Genomic DNA, 20,424 nt, shown 5'->3' with positions numbered 1-20,424 from the left:
GGCCTACACCCTTTCGAAGATCAATAAACTTTCATTTTTAAAGAACACTGGAACTGGACGTCTGGAAGACATTTAAAATATCCAGAATAAATGAACAAAACAACCAAAAACAATAAATAAAATTGACTCAGTCTATTTGTTTTTTTCCCAAGCTGGGAAAACTGCATCGGGTGATTGTGTTTAAGGTGAAGATTCAGTGTGTGTTGTATTGGCGCGTTTGGTTGATATTAGAAAATGCTGTGCTCTCAGCAAGCGCATCATAATTGCGCAGGTCTGAGCAAGACGGCTCCTACTCAAAAAAGGCTATTGTTTTTAAACAAATGCGACATGTCGGCTCGCTCAGGTTAGTTGGTTCGCCCCGGCCGTTGGTTTTGAAGCCGATGTGCTACCACACGGCAGCTGTCGCGTTCGGCTTAGACACCAACTTATTATTCCTCCACATTTTTGTTTTCTTGCTCTCCTCCTCACGGGGCTCTCATGCTGCACTCTGTGTAACGCCAGGGCTCCGCCTCCCACACAGAGTCCATGCAAAAAGTGACTGACACGTGACAAGGTGGTTTACTCGTTGTGCCCTCAACTCGGCCTTAAAGGCAGCGCTGCAGGAAAGGCATCATTAACCATCACCGAATGCCCTAACCCTGCGCGCTGCCTTGAAGAATTCAGTTGGGGCAAAAAAAACACCAATCCCGGCGAGAGGACAGATACACCGGAGTAAAAACGTTTGATATCCAGTGTCTTTGATAGAGAGAGACACGAGGAAAACAAACAAGCAAATTATCGCAGCTGGCAAAAAATTATCGCTCATTTTAATTTATCGCGCAATTAATTGATTTATTGCATATCGCGACAGGCCTACTTATTTGTTTCTTTCTAGTTTTCTAGTTTAATTGTTAGATTTCTATGTTTTTATTTTATCGGTGTTTTATATACTTCAAAGATATTCGGCAAGTCCGACACCTACGCTAGAGGCAGTACGGCCGTGTGAGGCTGGGTACCGCGTTCAAAACGTAGAAGAAGAATGTGTGTTCCCTGCTTTCGAATTTGAAGTCGGCCGCGGTAGAGCAAAAAAGGAGAGAACGACGCGGCGAAATGCATGCCAAGCTATTATAAATTCAGTGAGAGGTGGAGGGAGGACGACAAATACCGTGGCTGGCTTTCACCCCGCGACCGCGACCACACGCTGCTTGTAGGTGCGCAACCACCCGCCCGCTGATGATATAGGTAGGCTACTGACGCAACTCACACAACACGTTGATTGTGTTTAGTAAACATTTTATTTATCTATATTTATAAATAGCTGCTCATCAGACGTTCATTCAACTCATTCAGGTCACTTTGACTTGGCGTGAGCTCATGGAGTGAGACGCGGGTCTCTATCTCACTGCTTTCTGTCACTTTCTTTCTCTCCACTCAGCACTCCCTTTCTGACAGCTAGATAAAAACTATTGCCGATCCTCCCATCAATCGCAGATAGTAGCCTACGTTTCCTTTGCCAATCGGTACAACCCTATTACCCGCGCTTTATTAACCTGAATGCCTGCAACAGTACTGTATGAAGAAAAAATTACTTTGCGCAAATTACCGCAGGTCTCGTGAGCATAGATGTAAATCTACATACAGGTGGCTAGGCCAACATACGATTTTGAAATTGCAAAAACCTCCCTTTACCTGTGGAACCAATTTTTAAATAGTTTCTCATAAGTTCTGAAAAAGAAAGTTAATGGACTAAGTTTGTTATTTATTGAATACGGAATTAAAATATGAACATTCGGATTATTCTTCCCCAAAAAATATCCCATTTTTAATTTAGCCTAATTAAAATATTGTATGCTGCACCTAACATATTTTCTAAATTGATTAAACTCTTCTTGTTACTCGATTAATCAGAAAATGTAAACCAATTGATACAGTTCTATAATTGGTTGAAAAGGTGGTAATGATGGGTTTTCAGGTTGCCTTTAAGCGCCAACGCGCCCGATCTGGCGCTTGGTCATTTTGTGTCAAAAAGTGGTTCAACGCGTCGCTTCGCAGCTAGTCTCGCTGCGATCAGAACCGACCCGACACAACAGCGATCATGTCCGCACAAAAACAACAACAACCCGGCCAACAATTGTGCCAAAAGACAAATAAACAGCAACTGAACGGAACAAATAGCCTTAAAACAGATTCACGCCACTCGGAAATGAACACAAACAGCAAGGCAGCACCATACCAAACACATTTACAGCAGCATTGTGTGCAGGGCAGTAGAAAATAAAGGCAACTAGCCTACATTACCCTACCTGGCTGTGACAGGGGACCGTGGCTGGCGTAGATATAAACACCGGTGCTTCGCTGTACTCGTTGTGAAAGTTTCCCGGACTAAGCCGTTATGTTTGGCTTCATTATATGGAGGTGGTGGCCGCACACAACCGGGTGAGTTAACTAATGCTATCCGACCGGCGCTAACTTGGTTTATCGGCTAATGCACAGCCGCACATATTCACTGAATTAACCAGGAAGCCCATTCTCCTGGTTCACTTTCCCCACTTTCCCCACGTCTTGTAACCCCGAGTGGCTTCATACAGCACCAGGCAGCCAGCCGTAAACACATTCCCTCCTCGGTGTTTGCCTGTGTTGTCCTCCGCCTCCGGTCCTCGTGTCTGTGACGTCGGGTCAAGCTCACCGCTGATTGGCCAACGCGGCTAAACGTCACGCAACGGAGCGTTGAAAGTTCAATTTTTTCATCTTTTTTCATGGCACGTTGACGCTTTGCTGGCGCGTTGACGCTTTGGTAACGCTTCCAAAGCGCCGCTTTGCCGTGGCCAACGGATCCTCGCGCCTAAACCAATGGTTCCCTATGCAAAAATAGGATTTTTCAACGCCGCCACCACACCCAACGCGCCCGCTGTGTTCTCACCTTTATACTATGTATTTGATGGTAAATGCAGGAGGACATTGTCTTCATTCAGACTGCTGAACATTTTTTATTTTCTGTAATTAGACAGCAGTTGTTAGCTAAAGTGCATTGAATATTTGTTAGTCAGATTTAATGCAACCCTTTACGGAGTATACTGTAGTTTAGTTTGTCGATTTCTGTTACCGCGGTATTGGTATTATTTTTTCATTTTAGAGGTCTTAAAAAGGTATTAAATGTCTTTAAATTTGAACTTTAAAAATGTGCAGATACCATGTGTGACCCATTCACCACTGGTTTCACTGGCACAAGTTTTGAACCGCTTCGTTTCACACCGGACAGAACCGGCAAGAGAGCAACATCATGACGTCACTGTAAACGTCTGTGTATGTCGCCCAACGTCGCTGCTCTCGTGGCTAACGCTAAAGCTAGCGCTAGCTTTAAGCACAACAACAGTGGCGGACACGTCTTATTTTTACACATGTTGCCTCTCACTTTGCTTTGTTAACCAAAGACGACCTATTGAGCATATTTTCACGGGTCGATTTGATCGCTACGTTTGGTAATTATGTTATGTTTACGTCTCGTAGTTGCGGTGTTTTTAAATATGGCAGGCATGAGGTTTGAGTTGGTCTGGTTGGTCAGGATAATCCATTCCCCGGCCCCTGACGTAGGCGGTTCGCATTTCCAGACCAGCTCAAACCTAGGCCTGCTCTGGCACCAGTTTTTCCAGCCCAGAGCCGGCTCTCTGGTGGTGGGAAACCAAAAAGACTGGTACGAACTGGGCACCAGCTCTGATCTAGCCCATCTGATCTAACAGTAGCTTTGCCTTTCGGCCTGTTCGGTCGGTCAGGTTGTATTTATACATATTTATGTCTATTGTTTTTGCTTCTTTTTTCACAGCAAAATCGTGTGGTGGGAGCCATGCAGCTGTACTCTGTTGACAGGAAGGTGTCTCAGCCCATCGAAGGCCATGCTGCCAGCTTTGCCCAGTTCAAGATGGAGGGCAACACAGAGGAGTCTACTCTGTTCTGCTTTGCTGTCAGAGGCCAGGCCGGAGGGAAGGTGACTGATCTAAATAACATCATCCAGGAAAACCAGTTAATATCCTCATTGCCATTCATGTATTGCAAACCCTGTCTTGTTTCTCACTCATGTTTGTCCCTTTGACACACAGTTGCACATCATTGAAGTGGGGACTCCGCCAACTGGCAACCAGCCCTTTCCAAAGAAAGCAGTGGATGTGTTCTTTCCTCCAGAAGCCCAGAACGACTTCCCCGTGGCCATGCAGGTGTGCAGCGCATTCCCATCATGACAACCCGCCTCAGACTTTAGAGTTTAAGTGAACGCATCATTTTGTTTGTATCGATCTAGAACACAATCCAGGGAGGTCAATAGGACAATAGGTCAGGCTGATGTTGAGTATAATACATCCAGCTATAACCTTTGTTGGACAACAAGACAAACTGCTTCAATGGGTTTTTCTGAGCTTACAGACAATACATTCAGTTCATTACCGTTTAAAGTTTTTTTCTTTCCTCATATTGGAATGAAATGTCTATTAGAGTGATAGCCCTTGCTCAAAGAAAAGCAGTAGAATGGTAAAGCAAAACAGTCTATTTAGGTTTGACGCTAAAATATTTCGTCTTTGTCGTTTTTTTTTGACAGATAAGCTCCAAGCAAGATGTGGTTTTCCTCATTACCAAATATGGCTACATTCACCTGTATGACTTGGAGACGGGCACCTGCATTTACATGAACCGCATCAGTGGAGAGACCATCTTTGTCACCGCTCCACACGAGGCCACCTCAGGCATCATCGGGGTCAACAGAAAGGGACAGGTAAGGATGTCAACCAGTGCTGAAGGAAATGAAATGGATGTTAAGCGTTAGCTGATGTTAGCTGCTCAGTCTCGTTAATGTGAAACCAAATATTATTCCTCAAAGCTATCGCACAGCCACAACGGAACCACAACTGTATTATGTATCCATGTTTGCTATCAGCTAGAACAAGTCCAGCATATTGACACAGGTGAATCAACAACAACGCCGTCAACAACAACAACAACTCCTTGTGCTGTCCTCATTGGGTGAGCTCAGACTGTGCCAGGAGGTATTATAAATAATCCAAGGTGTAGTGTTTCAACCAGCCAGAGGAGAGAGAGCTTCTGTCTTACTGCCTTTTGTAAAGCTGCACCATGGAGGAGAACAGGATCCATCCAGCTGATGAATAATGTTCCAGCCAGGCCACACACAACATGAATAATTGAGTGAAGAAAGGAAAGCTGATCTGAGCCACTGACGGATATCGTATGGCGGGGGCAGCAAAGAGCAGATGTGTGTGTGTGCACACATTACATGCACCAAACACACGCACGCACGAACGAATAGATAACTGGACACTGTCTTGGCCCTACCATGCGAGTTGAGTAGGTTGGTTACCGACAATATTGGTAACCTGATGCTTAGTAATACATCGATACAATACTTTTACTACACGTCTTTGATTGTGTGGAGAAAGTTTAACATTTTAGTCGAGATGTAGTTGAATATTTGTTGTGGTAAAGCAATACTTGGATTGAAAGTTAATGGTGAGGAAACAAATAATGTACGCCCACCAGGAAAAAGTTGTATCCCCTCCCACCCAATTGAAATAAACACACAGTGTGTGGAGTAAGTTTAAAAATAAATAAAAGTTTGAAAGAAGTAAACGGTGGGTTACCACAGAGATGTCCTGTCCTAACCCCACTCCAGGGCAAGTTGCAAATAAATTGGTGTGCACATAAACCTCCTGGTTTTAATAATTTTAAGGACAAATGCCTCATTTCCACCGAGTAGAGCGGGTCGGATCGGAGCGGTTCGGTCCGGGTAGTTTGGCTTTTCATTTGCCAAAAGTTGGGTAGGGTACGGTTTAAGCGCACCCAACCGCTCTGAGCCGCTCCAAATCTCAGTACTCCTCCGTAGGGGTACTAGCCGCCTGAAAGGGTGCCGAAAATGCGGAGCTACACACTGCCGTCATTTGATTGGCCGAAAGAATAATTTCCGCCATGTGTAGTCACCTCGGCAAGAGTCTTGTGTTTTGGCGAAAATGTGAGCACAGCACTGTTTATTGTGTGGTGTTTTTCCTCGTCAATAAATTAATCAGTTGGTTACACTGTGTCCCACTGCGTAGCTGCCGCAGCCAGCACTGTTCGCTCACTGTCTATGAGTTGCACCGAGCCGTCTCTGTGTGTTTACGCCATAGCCTAGATAAATACACGCTCACAACAACACGGGGGGAATAAATAAAAAAGCGGCTGGTTTGACCGAGCAAAAACGAGAGACAGCTGGCTTGACCACAGTTGGTCGAAAGAATCATTTCCGCCTTGAGTAGTCACCTCGGCTAGAGTGAAGAGAGTCGGTGTGTTTTGGCGAAAATGTGAGCGCGGCACTGTTTATTGTGTGGTGTTTTTCCTCGTCATTAAATGAATCAGTTGGCTACACTGTGTCCACTGCTACGATGTCACGAAGCTGCCGCAGCCAGCGCTGTTCGCTCACTGTCTCTATCAGTTGCACCGAGCCGTCTCTGTGCTTTCAACAACATAAATAATATGGGGGAATAAATAAAGAAGCGGCTGGTTTGACCATGCAAAAACAAGAGACCGCTGGCTTGACCACAGTTGTTCCACAGCCCGATAGTTTGACCCACATTCTGGCGGCGGCTATCGCAGTCCATCCTAAACCCCGCCCCACCAGTAAGGGTAGGGTCATAAACCCCGCCCCACCAGTAAGGGTAGGGTCATAAACCCCGTCCTACCAGTAAGGGTAGGGTCGGCGGTGGAAACAACACCGAGATTCTTAAAAGTGAGCTGTCCCGCTCTGAGCCGCTCCGACCCGACCCGCTCTACTCGGTGGAAATGAGGCATTAGTGTCTGGGAGCTACCATCTCCATGTCCATCTCTCCAGTACCATTGCTTCCACCCTGCCTAAACTGGTCCCTGTAGTTGTCATCAGGTTTGTTAATGGGAGCTAGGGATGTAGCACTGCCTATTTGTGTGTTTGAATCGTAGCATCAGGATCTCTGATACTGTGCTTCAGACCAGGCAGTGTCTATGTGCCAGACCTGGCCTGACATTGACAAGCACAGTTATCATCATGGCATATTTGTGCTGCACACAGAGCAGCCAGGGTCAAAGGAGGGAAAGCCACAGAGCAAGAGGGGGTGGAAAGGGCCCAACACCCAACGCATTCACATGATGTGAAGTGGGAGGCACAGCCTGGTGCCCTCAATCCTCTTAGTGCTGGTCCTCTCACCCAATCACAGCCTACACCTTATCTTCCATGTCATTAGCATGGCAGACCTGGGGTTTTACTATTTTGTGTGTGTCAGGGCCAGTGTTATCACTCGATACCACAGCTCATGTGTCATCTGACGCTTGGTGCTCTCTAGTAGCCAACGGTAGTTCTGGCAAGTTTCTGTCTTTTTTCCATCATACTCATGACTCTGTTTCTGTTTGTAATCTTTCCTGACTTCAATGTTAGCCTCCTCGGGTGGTGAAAAAAATCCATTCATGTAAAAAATCGGGCTTCCAATCTTCTGAGATTTTTGAACCGATTCATAATTTGCAAACATGGATTGGCACATAGCTGACTGGATTAGATCCTAAAATCCTCCATTGAATTGAATTTAATTGAGAAATCGATTCTGAATCGAAACCCTTACCCCAAGAATATAAATCTGAACGCATCATGGGATTCCAAAGATTCACAACCCTTCTCTTCTCTTTGGGCAGCAACCACACATACATACTGAGTATGACACAGGTCAACTTATGGACCTATTTATTTTTTCCTTTTCTATTTTTTTATTTCAACTCCCACCAATTAGTCCAGCCACGTTATAGTGCTTAAAGGAATACTTCACCCATACGGAACCAGCGTTCTATCATTATAAAATAACTATTATAATATAATGAATTAGGTTTTTCTTCCCTCAGTCTTCCCTTAGTCTTCCCTTGGCCCAGCTGTCCTGTTATTCCTGACCCTTACTGTGATGTCACAGTAAGGAAACTGTAGGGTTAGACAGTGAACCACTCTTTCTGCATTTTCTCAGGCTATGATCCGATTTCATTTTTTTTTGCACATTTATACTAAATAGGATATCCGAGTTCAATACACCTTCATATTCCAACCGGTGAAGTAGGCCTTTAAGTGACTCTGCTTTAGTGGCAGGAAGAATGAGGTCTCGTCCTCCGTGTTTAAAGCTGGGCCAGTGACCTGCTAGGCGTTTGTAGAGGGGCCAACACTGGCTGTCTTTCTCCTTGGGCCCCCCCTCCCCCTTTTCTCCATCCACGCTTCTCATTCAGCTCATTCTCCTCTCTCTCTGTGTGTTGGCAAACTGCTCACAACAGCCATGCGTTACACTGACCCACTAATGATACATTTGCATTCAGCAGCCATATCCCAAGGCTAGACAGCATTTAATGGAGTTTAATGCTACTGCCAACAGTTATGTTCAATTGAGCCAAGTGAGCAAGCGTCGCTGCCTGCTTACTCGGCTAAGGAATGTGTTGATCCCACTGCCATCTAGATGAAGAATAGAATAGTAACATTTTGTCATCATCATACAATGTACAACAAAATAAAAAACGTTATGTATGTACAACTTAAGACTATCCATGAATAGGTGGATTGTATTGGTCTAGCTTTACTTGGGAGCCTTGCTTAACATTGTGTGGTTGGGGGTTAGGGGGCAGTTCATATCAAAGAAGCACATGATAGGAAATATTTACAAAAAATAAGGTGACAGTGAATTGATTTTCAGTGCAGTTCAGTTCACCAGACGGCCTTATTTCTAAAGTAACTCAACCAACTACAGGAAAATACAATAGTTTATGAAATGTGGTGCTTTTAATCACATTTATTCAAACAAAAAGCCGACCAAATCTGGCAGCATGATTACAGTGTTACAATGACAATCTCTACTTTATGTACCTGCCTAACATTCTCTTATTTCCCCCCTGTAATCCAGGTGCTGTCTGTGTGCGTGGAAGAGGAGAACATCATCCCCTACATCACCAACGTGCTCCAGAACCCAGACCTCGCTCTCCGCCTGGCCGTCCGCAACAACCTCGCCGGCGGGGAAGAGCTCTTTGCTCGCAAGTTCAACAACCTGTTTGCTGCCGGCAACTACTCTGAGGCTGCCAAGGTTGCTGCCAACGCACCAAAGGTACTCATCCTGATAGCATGGGGTCAACTCTCTCCAGGGATTCCCCTAGAAGAGCTGTTTGGCATGGTGGTATTAGTGCTGCATCCTTTGGTGAAATTGTGATTCATAGTGGACAATATAATGCGATAAGCCATTGCGATCATTGATGGTGTCTCAATGTAAAACAAAAATGAGTTAGCATAGAAAATATAAAAAAAATAAAACTTGGATGTAAACTACCCTACTGTTTTCAAATTAACTTAAAAAATAAATAAAGTTTTTTTTATTTCCCACTTTGAAAATGAATAATGGGGTTCTGCCATGCCTGGAACACACTGGGGGGGAAACCCTGCTCTGACAGTCCCAACCAAAACACATCAAATGGAACAGTTGAATGACGTTGTTTTTGTCAGTTATTTTTTGATATGTCCTCTGACCTCCAGATGACCTTTCCCCCCCCTCTCTCAGGGTATCCTGCGAACCCCAGACACCATCCGCCGCTTCCAGAGTGTGCCTACCCAGCCGGGCCAGACCTCCCCCTTGCTGCAGTACTTTGGGATCCTCTTGGACCAGGGCCAGCTCAACAAGTTTGAGTCCCTGGAGCTGTGCAGGCCCGTCCTGCAGCAGGGCAGAAAGCAGCTTCTGGAGAAGTGGCTGAAGGAAGATAAGGTATTCCAGATAGACACTCCACTCACAGGAAGAGCTTCTGTTTGTTTACGCTACTGTTATCTCACATCTCATGAGACCCATCTGTTATGTAAGAACCTAGTGGAGTTTCCAATTGGAACTGTGCAACTGGGTAACTGGGTGGTTCTAAAAGCCTCCATCATAAACATCTGGGAATCAAGTCTGAGAATCTTGAATTATATATTTATTTTGTTATGCATCCGTGTACCATATATAATGTATCATATTTAATTGTGTAATCTTTGTGCTCAGTCTTTTTTTAGTGACTTACAGTATAAATAAAGGTTGACATTTTAAGGGGGAAGAAAAACCAAATAAATATGAGGCAAACTTTCTTTTTATAAAAGAATAATGTATGCTTGTGTTAAAATGGTGTTGAAATGCTTCCAATGCTGATGTGCCTTGTTTTCATCTGTTTCAGTTGGAGTGCTCAGAGGAACTGGGTGACCTGGTGAAGGCAGTGGATCCCACCCTGGCTCTGAGTGTCTACCTGAGGGCCAACGTGCCCAACAAAGTCATCCAGTGCTTTGCAGAGACCGGTCAGTTCCCCAAGATCGTCCTCTACGCCAAGAAGGTAAGTCTGTCTGGCTGAGATCTTAATTGAGCTCTCCCAGATGTGATCAAATTATGAAACGCATGGCCAACAAAAGGAAGATACGCATTATTTGAAATGCATTTCAACACAGAAAGCTTTTCAATAAAGGATATTGCAAATAATTAATGCAGAAGTTCAAAAGACGGTCCAAAACTTTGTTTGTAATAGATAGATGGATAAATACTTTATTGATCCGAAGGAAATTTCTGATATGTAGATGTAACAATTTTTCATTCCAGGTGGGCTACACTCCAGACTGGATCTTTCTGCTGAGGAATGTGATGCGGATCAACCCAGAACAAGGCTTGCAGTTTGCCCAGATGCTGGTCCAGGATGAAGAGCCCCTGGCTGATATCACCCAGGTAATGAAGTACTTCCAACTATATTGTAAATGTTTAGAACAAATGTAGTTTGGCTGTCTGCTGTGAGAGTGGAATAGGTGTCTGTTGGAGATGAGTTTGGAAAATAAATGGGGTTGTAGTCGTGGAGGATTACTCAATGAATAGAATGTTTGACATTAATACATAGTCTGCAGTCAAGCCCAACATTTCCTTGAAGTCTTGGACTGGGTCACATGACAGCTTAGATATCCTGTAGTATAAAGGAAATGCACCTCTTCCTCTGCTTCCTGGCTCTGCACTGACTCTGTCACCTGCTGACACAGCTCTCTGTGTTGTGAGTGTGCTGAACAAGATTTTATAGAATACAACATATTGCATCAGAGGCCTCCTTCATTCTTAGGAAGAGTAAATCCACAAACCAACATATGTGGTCCTTTTGTCTCATCTTAAGCCTGTTAAAGGAGTGTTATGCTATTGTTATGTATTAATAGCTACTGTAGTTGTATTTTGCATTGTTCATTTGACTTAGATTTTATTAGGAATGCACATGACTAGTGGGTTAAACGTTTGAAGGTCTGCTCCCTCACTGGTCGGATCCAGAAATACTAATCCATTACCAATGTATTTCCCAGCACTTGAAACAGTGCCCCTATCATAGTCTTTTTTTTTTATTTATCAATCAAGCCAACTTAAATGTCAAAAGGATAACTGACCATTGTGTTTGTTTTAAAGAGCTCACAAAGTTATAACCCTATTCTATATGAATTTCAACCGGATTATGAAAAATGCAAAGAGGCTTTACTATTTTTCTTCTCTTGGAGTAAAGAAGTCCCGGATCGCCATTCCGCTTCATACGTCCGTGATGTGTGTAAATCTGTGCGCTACGTCAGATAATGGGTCTGTTATTTTAGTAGCATTGAAGTTTGATTTAGTGAGCTGTCATGTTTTTGCTAATGTTCACTATCTTAGGTTACACAATGTGCAGCACATTACAACAGCATTTAGCCTACATTAACAGCTACAATTGTCTACAGTGTTTTTCTTGCTGAAAGACTAGTCGACTAGTCTAAATGAAAAAACTTTGTGTTTAAACGTTGGAGGTATCAGTTGCTACTTGAAGGGCTAGATTTAAGCAGCTCCGGCAGTATGCTCTCTTTTCCTGTTTGGTTTGAGTTGTGACCGGTGAATGTCTCTGTGTGTTCAGATCGTGGACGTCTTCATGGAGTACAACCTGATCCAGCAGTGCACCTCCTTCCTCCTGGACGCTCTGAAGAACAACAGGCCAGCAGAGGGACCGCTGCAGACTCGCCTGCTGGAGATGAACCTCATGCATGCTCCTCAGGTGGACACATCTACACATACTTTTTATTCTTTTTATTCTCTTCCTCAGTGTCTTTTTACCCTAGCACCTATTAATCTCGTTTGGTTTGTTGTGTGTATATATGAGTATGTGTATTTATCTTTTTGTATGTGTTTTTTTTTTTAAATTAGTATGTATTTATTTGATTGTACTTGCTCGTATGTATTTTGTTAAAGCACTTTGTAAACCATTGTTTTTAAAGGTGCTATATAAATAAAGATATTATTATATTGTTATTACTTCACTACAAGTCATCCACTCTGTAGAGCCGGTACACATGTGTTTCTAACCTTCTATCTCTGTTTCTTGTCATGGGGTGCAGGTCGCTGATGCCATCCTGGGAAACCAAATGTTCACAAACTACGACCGTGCCCACATCGCCCAGCTGTGTGAGAAGGCCGGCCTCCTCCAGAGGGCGCTGGAGCACTACACCGACCTGTATGACATCAAGCGCGCTGTGGTGCACACACACCTGCTCAACCCAGAGGTACGCAAATGCTATCGAAAATAAAAGTTACTTCTTGTTCTTGACAATCTCATACCCTGCGTTCCAAATCACATACTTTTTATTTTTACTACACTACATATTAAAGTACAGAAGAGTTTTAGGGCCACAGGAGAGAAAAAAAAAATCAGATAAGGAAGTTTTTTTTTCATTATGTCGAGAAATGTCAAGAATAAAGACGAATACTTCAAAATGCTATTGGAGTTAGTGAGGCATTTATGTATTTTCAGCATACTACACTTGACGTGCATGTATTGGGACCTCCTAAATCTATTTCTGGCATACTAAACAGTAGGGAAGTATGGGGATTGGAACGCAGGGATAGCTTATTGTGGAGTTGTTGATTAACTCGATGGTAGATATTGTGGGCCGTCCCATGATGGATGCTCATATTTCTCTGTTCTGCCCTCCAGTGGCTGGTGAACTACTTTGGCTCTCTGTCAGTGGAAGACTCTCTGGAATGCCTGAGGGCCATGCTGTCAGCAAACATCCGCCAGAACCTGCAGATCTGTGTCCAGGTGGCCTCCAAGTACCACGAGCAGCTCACCACACAGTCTCTGACTGAGCTCTTCGAGTCCTTCAAGAGCTTTGAAGGTGAGATTCAGACCCTTTGGACGTACTCACACTAGGCCCAGTTGCCCTGTAACGTGCCTAAGCAAGATTGCTCCCTCCTCCCCCATTGACCTGTACTCATACTGCTCCTTAAGATCCAGACCAAGGCACGATTGCTTCTTGCCATACGTCAGCACCTATATATGCGCACAGGTTTTGGATTTTGGGCCTATTTTAAATAATAAAATTATATTATTATTATATTATAATTTTTTTAAATATTTTCACAGAAACTAATTTTGTAGCAAACATTCGACTTCCACCGACCAACCAAATCTTCAGCAACACTTTCTACTTGCACATGTCGGCTCATTAGCATCTGTACCATGCCCAAGCACTAAGGGGGTAACAGCACACAAAAGTCACGGTCCGGCACGTACCTCTCCCAACTGTGCCAGAGCTGAGGAAGTGTTCCATGCTTGAGTACTGAACGGAGCACTCACACTGGTCAAACAAACCAGACTTTAGAGGCCAAACGTACTATGGCACGGTACAGATGGCCTAGTGTGAGTGCGCCCTTATTCTGGCATATGGTTTCTTTAATAATAGAATTTCTTTCCTTTTCTTTCTTTTGTGAAACACTGTCATGTTTAATCCAGACAATACACAGGCCGATAGACAATGACCAGTGTGATTCTCCTTAATATTCCCGTATCGAGGCCAAACACTGGATGTGGTCTTGAGTTACATTTTTGCAGCCATTCCCTCCTTCCCATGTACTCAGCTAGATGTCCCCTAAATATCCATTAAACAAGTTAGGCCAGGCCAGAGGCACGACAATCAATAGATTGTGCAGAATAGCTTGTAGCTGAAACAGTTTAGCTCCTGAAACCATTACTGGACTAATGAAGCATAGATGTTATGTAAGCTAATTGGAAAGCTGCATCCGTGGAGCTACATTTTAAATGTCCGCTATATCTTTACAGGGGCGTATTACTGGAACAGTAAAGCTGTCATTAGATTGTTAGAGATGCGGTTGTGAACCTCCATGTTTAAAGCCCAATGCATGTGACTGTGTGTCTCTCTCAGGTCTGTTCTACTTCCTGGGCTCCATCGTCAACTTCAGTCAGGACCCCGAGGTTCACTTCAAATACATCCAGGCCGCCTGCAAGACGGGCCAGATCAAAGAGGTGGAGAGGATCTGCAGAGAGAGCAACTGCTACGACCCAGAGCGCGTCAAGAACTTCCTAAAGGTAAAGCCCCAGTCAGTGCGTTTCCATGGGACAACTAGATTGGATTAAGACATATACCGAACTTGCCACTCGATGGACCGCGTCACTTGTCTGAGTATACATGGCCTTTCAAATATCGATAAATGGCGCTGTAGCCCTTTCAACAAGTGGTTATAGAACCACATCCGATTCCTTTCCGGCAGCAACACTACTATTTATTAAATCGTCTCCTTCCACTTCCTTATGAAATCCTCCGCAGGGATTCTCGAGCAAGCGCAGAACGAGAACTCCGAAATGAGATACGATCCCTGTAATAAAGCTGGGGTCTATATGATTTCTGATTGGTCAAAGTTAACATGAGCTGTACACTTTGACCAATCAGAGCGAGGCTCCGATTCTCTGTTCTTATTGGCTGTTGGGACTGTCCATTCACTTTGGCACCGACTGTTGGTGTGTAGAGCATGTCAGGGAGGGGCCAAATAGAACAAGTGGAGCGGTTGAGGTATTTGGATTCGAATCTCTATCCCACCTGCTAGTTTCTCCCCAAATCATATACCCCAGCTTTAATGCAGATAGAATGCCGACTATGAACAAGTTATCTATGTGTTCTTATCCGACTTCGCCTGTCCGTTAATGTGCCGATTTGTGTGCGAAGTAGATTGGATAAAGGTTTTTACAAGTCCTGTTGAAGTCTTATTCGTTTATTTACCCGATTATGAGTCTGCATGTAAACACACTGACTAATGCAACACTGATATTTAACAGCTCTTCTCTGTCTTGACCTGCTCCTTTGGTCTCAGTCTCTACCTTATGTATTGTATCTCTTTGTAATCTATTTTCTTGCTTTTTTTCCCTTAAATGTTAGCTTTTGAAAATGTTACACGACTGTTTTAAGGCTTAGGTTTCGAGTGTTGCAAGTTTGAAATCCTCATATCCATTTGGTTTTTTAATTCATCATTCCTTGAAGTGTTTAATCGGTGTTTTAATTGTTAGACACTTTCTATAGATAAGCTTCACAGATGAACATGTTAACCCCTAACTATAGATAATAAAATCCCTGAAGATTCTTAGCAATGTGCCTTTATTGGTTAACAATGTTCAAAACAACCTTCCTGATGGCAGTACGTTATCTTTTGTGCTTTTGTCTTTTGGAATGGCAGGACATGTATGAGGTAAATCTATTCTTTCCCCACAGTACAGAACCCACCCCTTCTTTTTATTTTTTTGGCTTTCATCCCTACTCCTTCAGTTTAGGTCCCGGGATTGAAACCGTGATTTGTATGGAGGCGTGTATGCTTATACACCACCATCCATACAACCACTGTTGTGCAAACCAGTGCTCTCTGAACATTCCGTAGCACTAGTCATTCATTGGATGTGTTGTGCTGATGTTGAACAAGTTGGGGTCCCGTCCTCCCATATTTGAAGACATCAAAGGTGTCTGTGTTTACGTTGTGCATTCCCGTAAATAGTAGCCTGTAGTTGGTTCAGCATGTTGTTTGATGATATGGACGAGGTGCGCTCTCCCAGTCTGTTGGTCCTGTGTGTAGTGTGAATGGCAGCAGTGTTTCAGCACACCAGTGTATTGTGGTACAGAGAGAACTGATGTTGGTCTGGCTCTCTGCCTGCTGCTTTAGAACATTCAGGTGGAGTTCTGTGATTGTACTGTAAAACATAAACACACTTCAGTGTGATTTTATTTGTGTTATTTATTACCAAACCTTTATTCCCCACCCCCAATATTCTATTGTGTGCAATTTTTGATTGACATAAGGAGGAAATTATGGCTGAAACATAATCTTTAATATCAATTTTAGTACCATAGTACAATAATTCACCCATGGACAGTAGGGAAGTCCCAAATAATATATTATGAACTATGAAGCTTCAGTTTGAATTACCCATGATTAATTAAAGCTTCTCAGCTCTTAATAAAGTTAAAGGTGAAATAAGTGATATTTTGTTAATATACGTGTTAAATCACTCTATATTCATACAGCAATCACTTAAACAGTGTGTGCAGTTCATAACCCAGGTCTCCCAGTCATTCAGCTTTTCAGTAATTGCCAGTTAAAATTGAGTATCCCGCTCGTTTTTATCCAATCAGGAGACGGTGCGCTATAAAGAGGTGGGTCTCTGTGCCCGTGAATGATGACTCGCTGCTCTCCATCGCGGCACTATCTGATGAAGACGGCTATGTGTTCATGTGGTGGTGACGTAGGGATGAGGCGGGGGGGGGGGGACTGCTAACTATAGTCATTGACAGGAAGATGGCTAAAAGGACCAAATCACTTACTTCACCTTTAATAGCTGAGAATCTTTCATTAATACAGCAATACCAGCAGTGAAACAGATTAGTATTCTATGAAGAGAAATCCACTGCATAGGTTCCGAATCAGGGTTGGTTGATTTGTGTCTGTATATAGAAGTGTTATTTTGGTTGTGTCATCTTACTGAACGTGATGCCTTTTCTATTGTGTGACTGTCAGGAAGCCAAGCTGACCGACCAGCTGCCCCTCATCATCGTCTGTGACCGCTTTGACTTTGTCCACGACCTGGTCCTCTACCTGTACCGCAACAACCTGCAGAAGTACATTGAGATCTATGTCCAGAAGGTAAGCCCCTCACGTGCATTGGGACCATGGATTGTACCACATCTTTGTGTTACAGAAATAACAGGGGGGCCTGTGGGTTCTTAAAAGTACTCAAAAAAATATTGAATTTATTATTCCTAAATTAATATTACAATATTATTTATTATTTTGGATTTTGTTATTAAGAGTACACTCACTTCCCAAAGCTATTGTTACTGTGTATCAATCTGAGTATATTAATGTGGGTTTATAATACATGTATTTCATCAAAAGTACATCTTACATTTCAATTTTCCATTTTATCCTTCCTACTTTTGTCAGTACGGCCTTGACATTGGCAGTAAATTTCCTTACAAATGCCATTAAAAGGGTATTAAAAAGTCTTTAAATTCCCTGGGTGTACCCTGAATAAGTAAATGAGATGAATTGTTCTGGTTCTAAGATATTTTTAGCTATTTTAACCTTTATTTATTGACAGTTGAAGATTAGAAAATGGGGAGAGAGAGGGGGGATGACATGCAGTAAAGGTTCACGGGCCTGGATTCGTACCCCACAACAAGGCCTGAGCCAATATGGTATGCGCTCTACCCAACTACGCCACAATTGAGATGTATTGTTGAAATGTGTGTCTCAGGTGAATCCTAGCCGTCTGCCCGTGGTGATCGGCGGTCTGTTGGACGTGGACTGCTCAGAGGACGTCATCAAGAGCCTGATCCTGGTGGTGCGGGGACAGTTCTCTACCGATGAGCTGGTGGCCGAGGTGGAGAAGAGGAACAGGTGCTGCACTCTTCACCCTGCATGCTTCACACCATTACCGCTACACATTCACAATGAGAAAAAGTTGATTGTCAGGAGAGAGAATGTCCCTGACATTATTTTGCAGCTTTGTCTGGAACAACGGGAGGTTGCTATCTACCGACTTTTCTATGACCCAAATTTATCCGTCAAACATTTGATTCAGAAAATGTGTTGCTGCTTTGATTTTACGCTAGTTATATAAAGAATCAAACGTGTCAAATTGTTATTAGATTGTTGTCAGATTGCCTTTAGAAGTGGTCTGCGTTGTGTCAGAAATGTAGATAAAATATTTCTAAATAAACCACACAATTACAATTTTATTACATTTATTGCTAATTCTTTAAAGAGGTAATATAGGAAATATTTACGGGATAGTTGACTATGTTACATAGTCAGAGAAGACTGTGTTCAGCTTTGAAAGTATCTGACTTGTATTCTGTAGCTGTACAGTGGTAGTTGGAAGAGGAAAACATTTACTAATCAAAGGGAGTAACTAGGTATGACAGGTGTTTTTAAAATGAGATGTATCCATAGAATTCCTAATCTGAAGAGAAACCTGTAAACATACCAAGCCTCCGAAGCCCACTTTGAGAGTCTGAACTACCTAGTGCTCCACATAGGACTTGTCTTGTACTGTACCCCAGTGACATCCTCCCTTCTCTAACAGACTCAAGCTGCTGCTGCCCTGGCTGGAGTCCCGCATCCACGAAGGCTGCGAGGAGCCCGCTACCCACAATGCACTGGCAAAGATCTACATCGACAGCAACAACAACCCCGAGCGCTTCCTCCGGGAAAACCCCTTCTACGACAGCCGCGTGGTGGGCAAGTACTGTGAGAAGAGAGACCCCCACCTGGCCTGTGTGGCCTACGAGAGGGGACAGTGTGACCAGGAGCTCATCAATGTGAGGAGGAACTCTAGAACTGCTCTCACACACATATCTACATGTCTCTGTCAGCTCTCTTTTTATGTAGAACATTAAATGTGATTCTTGTCGTCGTATCAGGTCTGCAATGAGAACTCCCTCTTCAAGAGCTTGTCTCGCTACTTGGTCCGTCGCAAAGACCCCGAACTGTGGGCCGAGGTGCTGCTGGAGACCAACCCCTTCAGACGACCACTCATCGACCAGGTGCAGTGAACACACGAGCAGTCTGGTCTCCTGTGATGCCCCCCTGGCTGCTGCTCCTCTAACCCTCTGTCCCCTCTCTCTCAGGTGGTGCAGACAGCTCTGTCAGAGACCCAGGACCCAGAGGAGGTGTCGGTCACAGTCAAGGCCTTCATGACCGCAGACCTGCCCAACGAGCTCATTGAGCTGCTGGAGAAGATTGTGCTGGACAACTCTGTCTTCAGTGAACACAGGTGTGTGGAGCTGGAACAGTGTGTATGGATAGCTGTGTTCCCCCCGTCAGTCCATTCAGAATCCAATGAACAAACCTATGTCTTCTTCTCTTTCCATCAGAAACCTGCAGAACCTGCTGATCCTCACAGCCATCAAAGCCGACCGTACCCGTGTGATGGAATACATCAACAGGCTAGACAACTACGACGCTCCCGATATCGCTAACATTGCCATAAGCAACGAGCTCTTTGAGGAGGCCTTTGCCATCTTCAAGAAGTTTGATGTCAACACGTCTGCTGTGCAGGTGGGTCACTGGCTCTTAAACCAGCTAGCTGATACCTTATTAGCCGATGAGGTGTTGATCATCCAGGTTTATTTTGTTTGTGTTTTCTATAGGTGCTGATTGAGCATATTAGCAACCTGGACCGGGCCTATGAGTTTGCCGAGCGCTGCAATGAGCCGGCTGTGTGGAGCCAGCTGGCTAAGGCTCAGCTGCAGAAGGAACTGGTCAAAGAGGCCATCGACTCCTACATTAAAGCAGACGACCCCTCTGCATACATGGAGGTGGTGCAGGCTGCTGATAAGAGCGGTAAGCAGACGTGAAAGGTGTATATTTCATACAAGGCTGTGCTGTTCTGCTTCTGCCAATAAGGCTTTGAAGCTATGTTCCACGTCTACCAATAAGGCTTTGAAGCTATGTTCCACATCTACCAACAAAAGATTAAAGTAGATCTACACCAATAGCTCAACATTAGCGTCCATGTGTTCCAGGTAACTGGGAGGACTTGGTGAAGTTCCTTCAGATGGCTCGTAAGAAGGCCCGTGAGTCCTACGTGGAGACAGAGCTTATCTTTGCTTTGGCCAAAACCAATCGCCTCGCTGAGCTGGAGGAGTTTATCAATGGACCCAACAACGCTCACATCCAACAGGTTAGCCCCTGCTCACATAGAACTCTTTGTCAATAAGCTGTATACACTATATTTACAGTTATTCGTTCAAATACGTATTTTTTTTTGTATATTTTATTTAGGTTGGCGATCGCTGCTACGATGAGAAAATGTATGATGCCGCTAAGCTGCTATACAACAACGTGTCCAACTTTGGTCGTCTGGCCTCCACTCTGGTGCACCTGGGGGAGTACCAGGCCGCTGTGGACGGGGCCCGCAAGGCCAACAGCACCCGCACCTGGAAGGAGGTGTGCTTCGCCTGTGTGGATGGGAAGGAGTTCAGGCTGGCCCAGATGTGTGGGCTCCATATCGTGGTGCACGCTGACGAGCTAGAGGAGCTCATCAACTATTACCAAGTAAGAAGGGGAAGAGGGAGGCTATTTGTTTTGTGTG

At 44.1% G+C, this 20,424-nt stretch overlaps 1 protein-coding gene across 1 annotated transcript in view; it reads left to right on the top strand.

The window, feature by feature from the left end:
* cltca (clathrin, heavy chain a (Hc)) overlaps nt 1–20,424 on the top strand; it is a 52,461-nt gene that overhangs the window by 23,558 nt on the left and 8,479 nt on the right. Inside the window, exons 4-23 of the mRNA XM_080041692.1 lie at nt 3,800–3,961; nt 4,074–4,187; nt 4,565–4,738; nt 8,907–9,104; nt 9,552–9,752; nt 10,192–10,344; nt 10,605–10,727; nt 11,911–12,048; nt 12,389–12,553; nt 12,985–13,165; nt 14,213–14,376; nt 16,845–16,970; nt 17,584–17,726; nt 18,415–18,649; nt 18,752–18,874; nt 18,959–19,104; nt 19,205–19,388; nt 19,481–19,673; nt 19,856–20,013; nt 20,115–20,387. Of these exons, the coding sequence (XP_079897818.1) occupies nt 3,800–3,961; nt 4,074–4,187; nt 4,565–4,738; nt 8,907–9,104; nt 9,552–9,752; nt 10,192–10,344; nt 10,605–10,727; nt 11,911–12,048; nt 12,389–12,553; nt 12,985–13,165; nt 14,213–14,376; nt 16,845–16,970; nt 17,584–17,726; nt 18,415–18,649; nt 18,752–18,874; nt 18,959–19,104; nt 19,205–19,388; nt 19,481–19,673; nt 19,856–20,013; nt 20,115–20,387 (3,354 nt within the window). The remainder of the gene's footprint in view (nt 1–3,799; nt 3,962–4,073; nt 4,188–4,564; nt 4,739–8,906; nt 9,105–9,551; nt 9,753–10,191; nt 10,345–10,604; nt 10,728–11,910; nt 12,049–12,388; nt 12,554–12,984; nt 13,166–14,212; nt 14,377–16,844; nt 16,971–17,583; nt 17,727–18,414; nt 18,650–18,751; nt 18,875–18,958; nt 19,105–19,204; nt 19,389–19,480; nt 19,674–19,855; nt 20,014–20,114; nt 20,388–20,424) is intronic.

The sequence above is a fragment of the Ammodytes marinus genome (assembly GCF_949987685.1).
Source record: "Ammodytes marinus genome assembly, chromosome: 14".
NCBI lineage: Eukaryota > Metazoa > Chordata > Actinopteri > Uranoscopiformes > Ammodytidae > Ammodytes > Ammodytes marinus.
The sequence above is the reverse complement of the archived record's forward strand: the minus strand, read 5'-3'. Positions and strand labels throughout refer to the sequence as shown.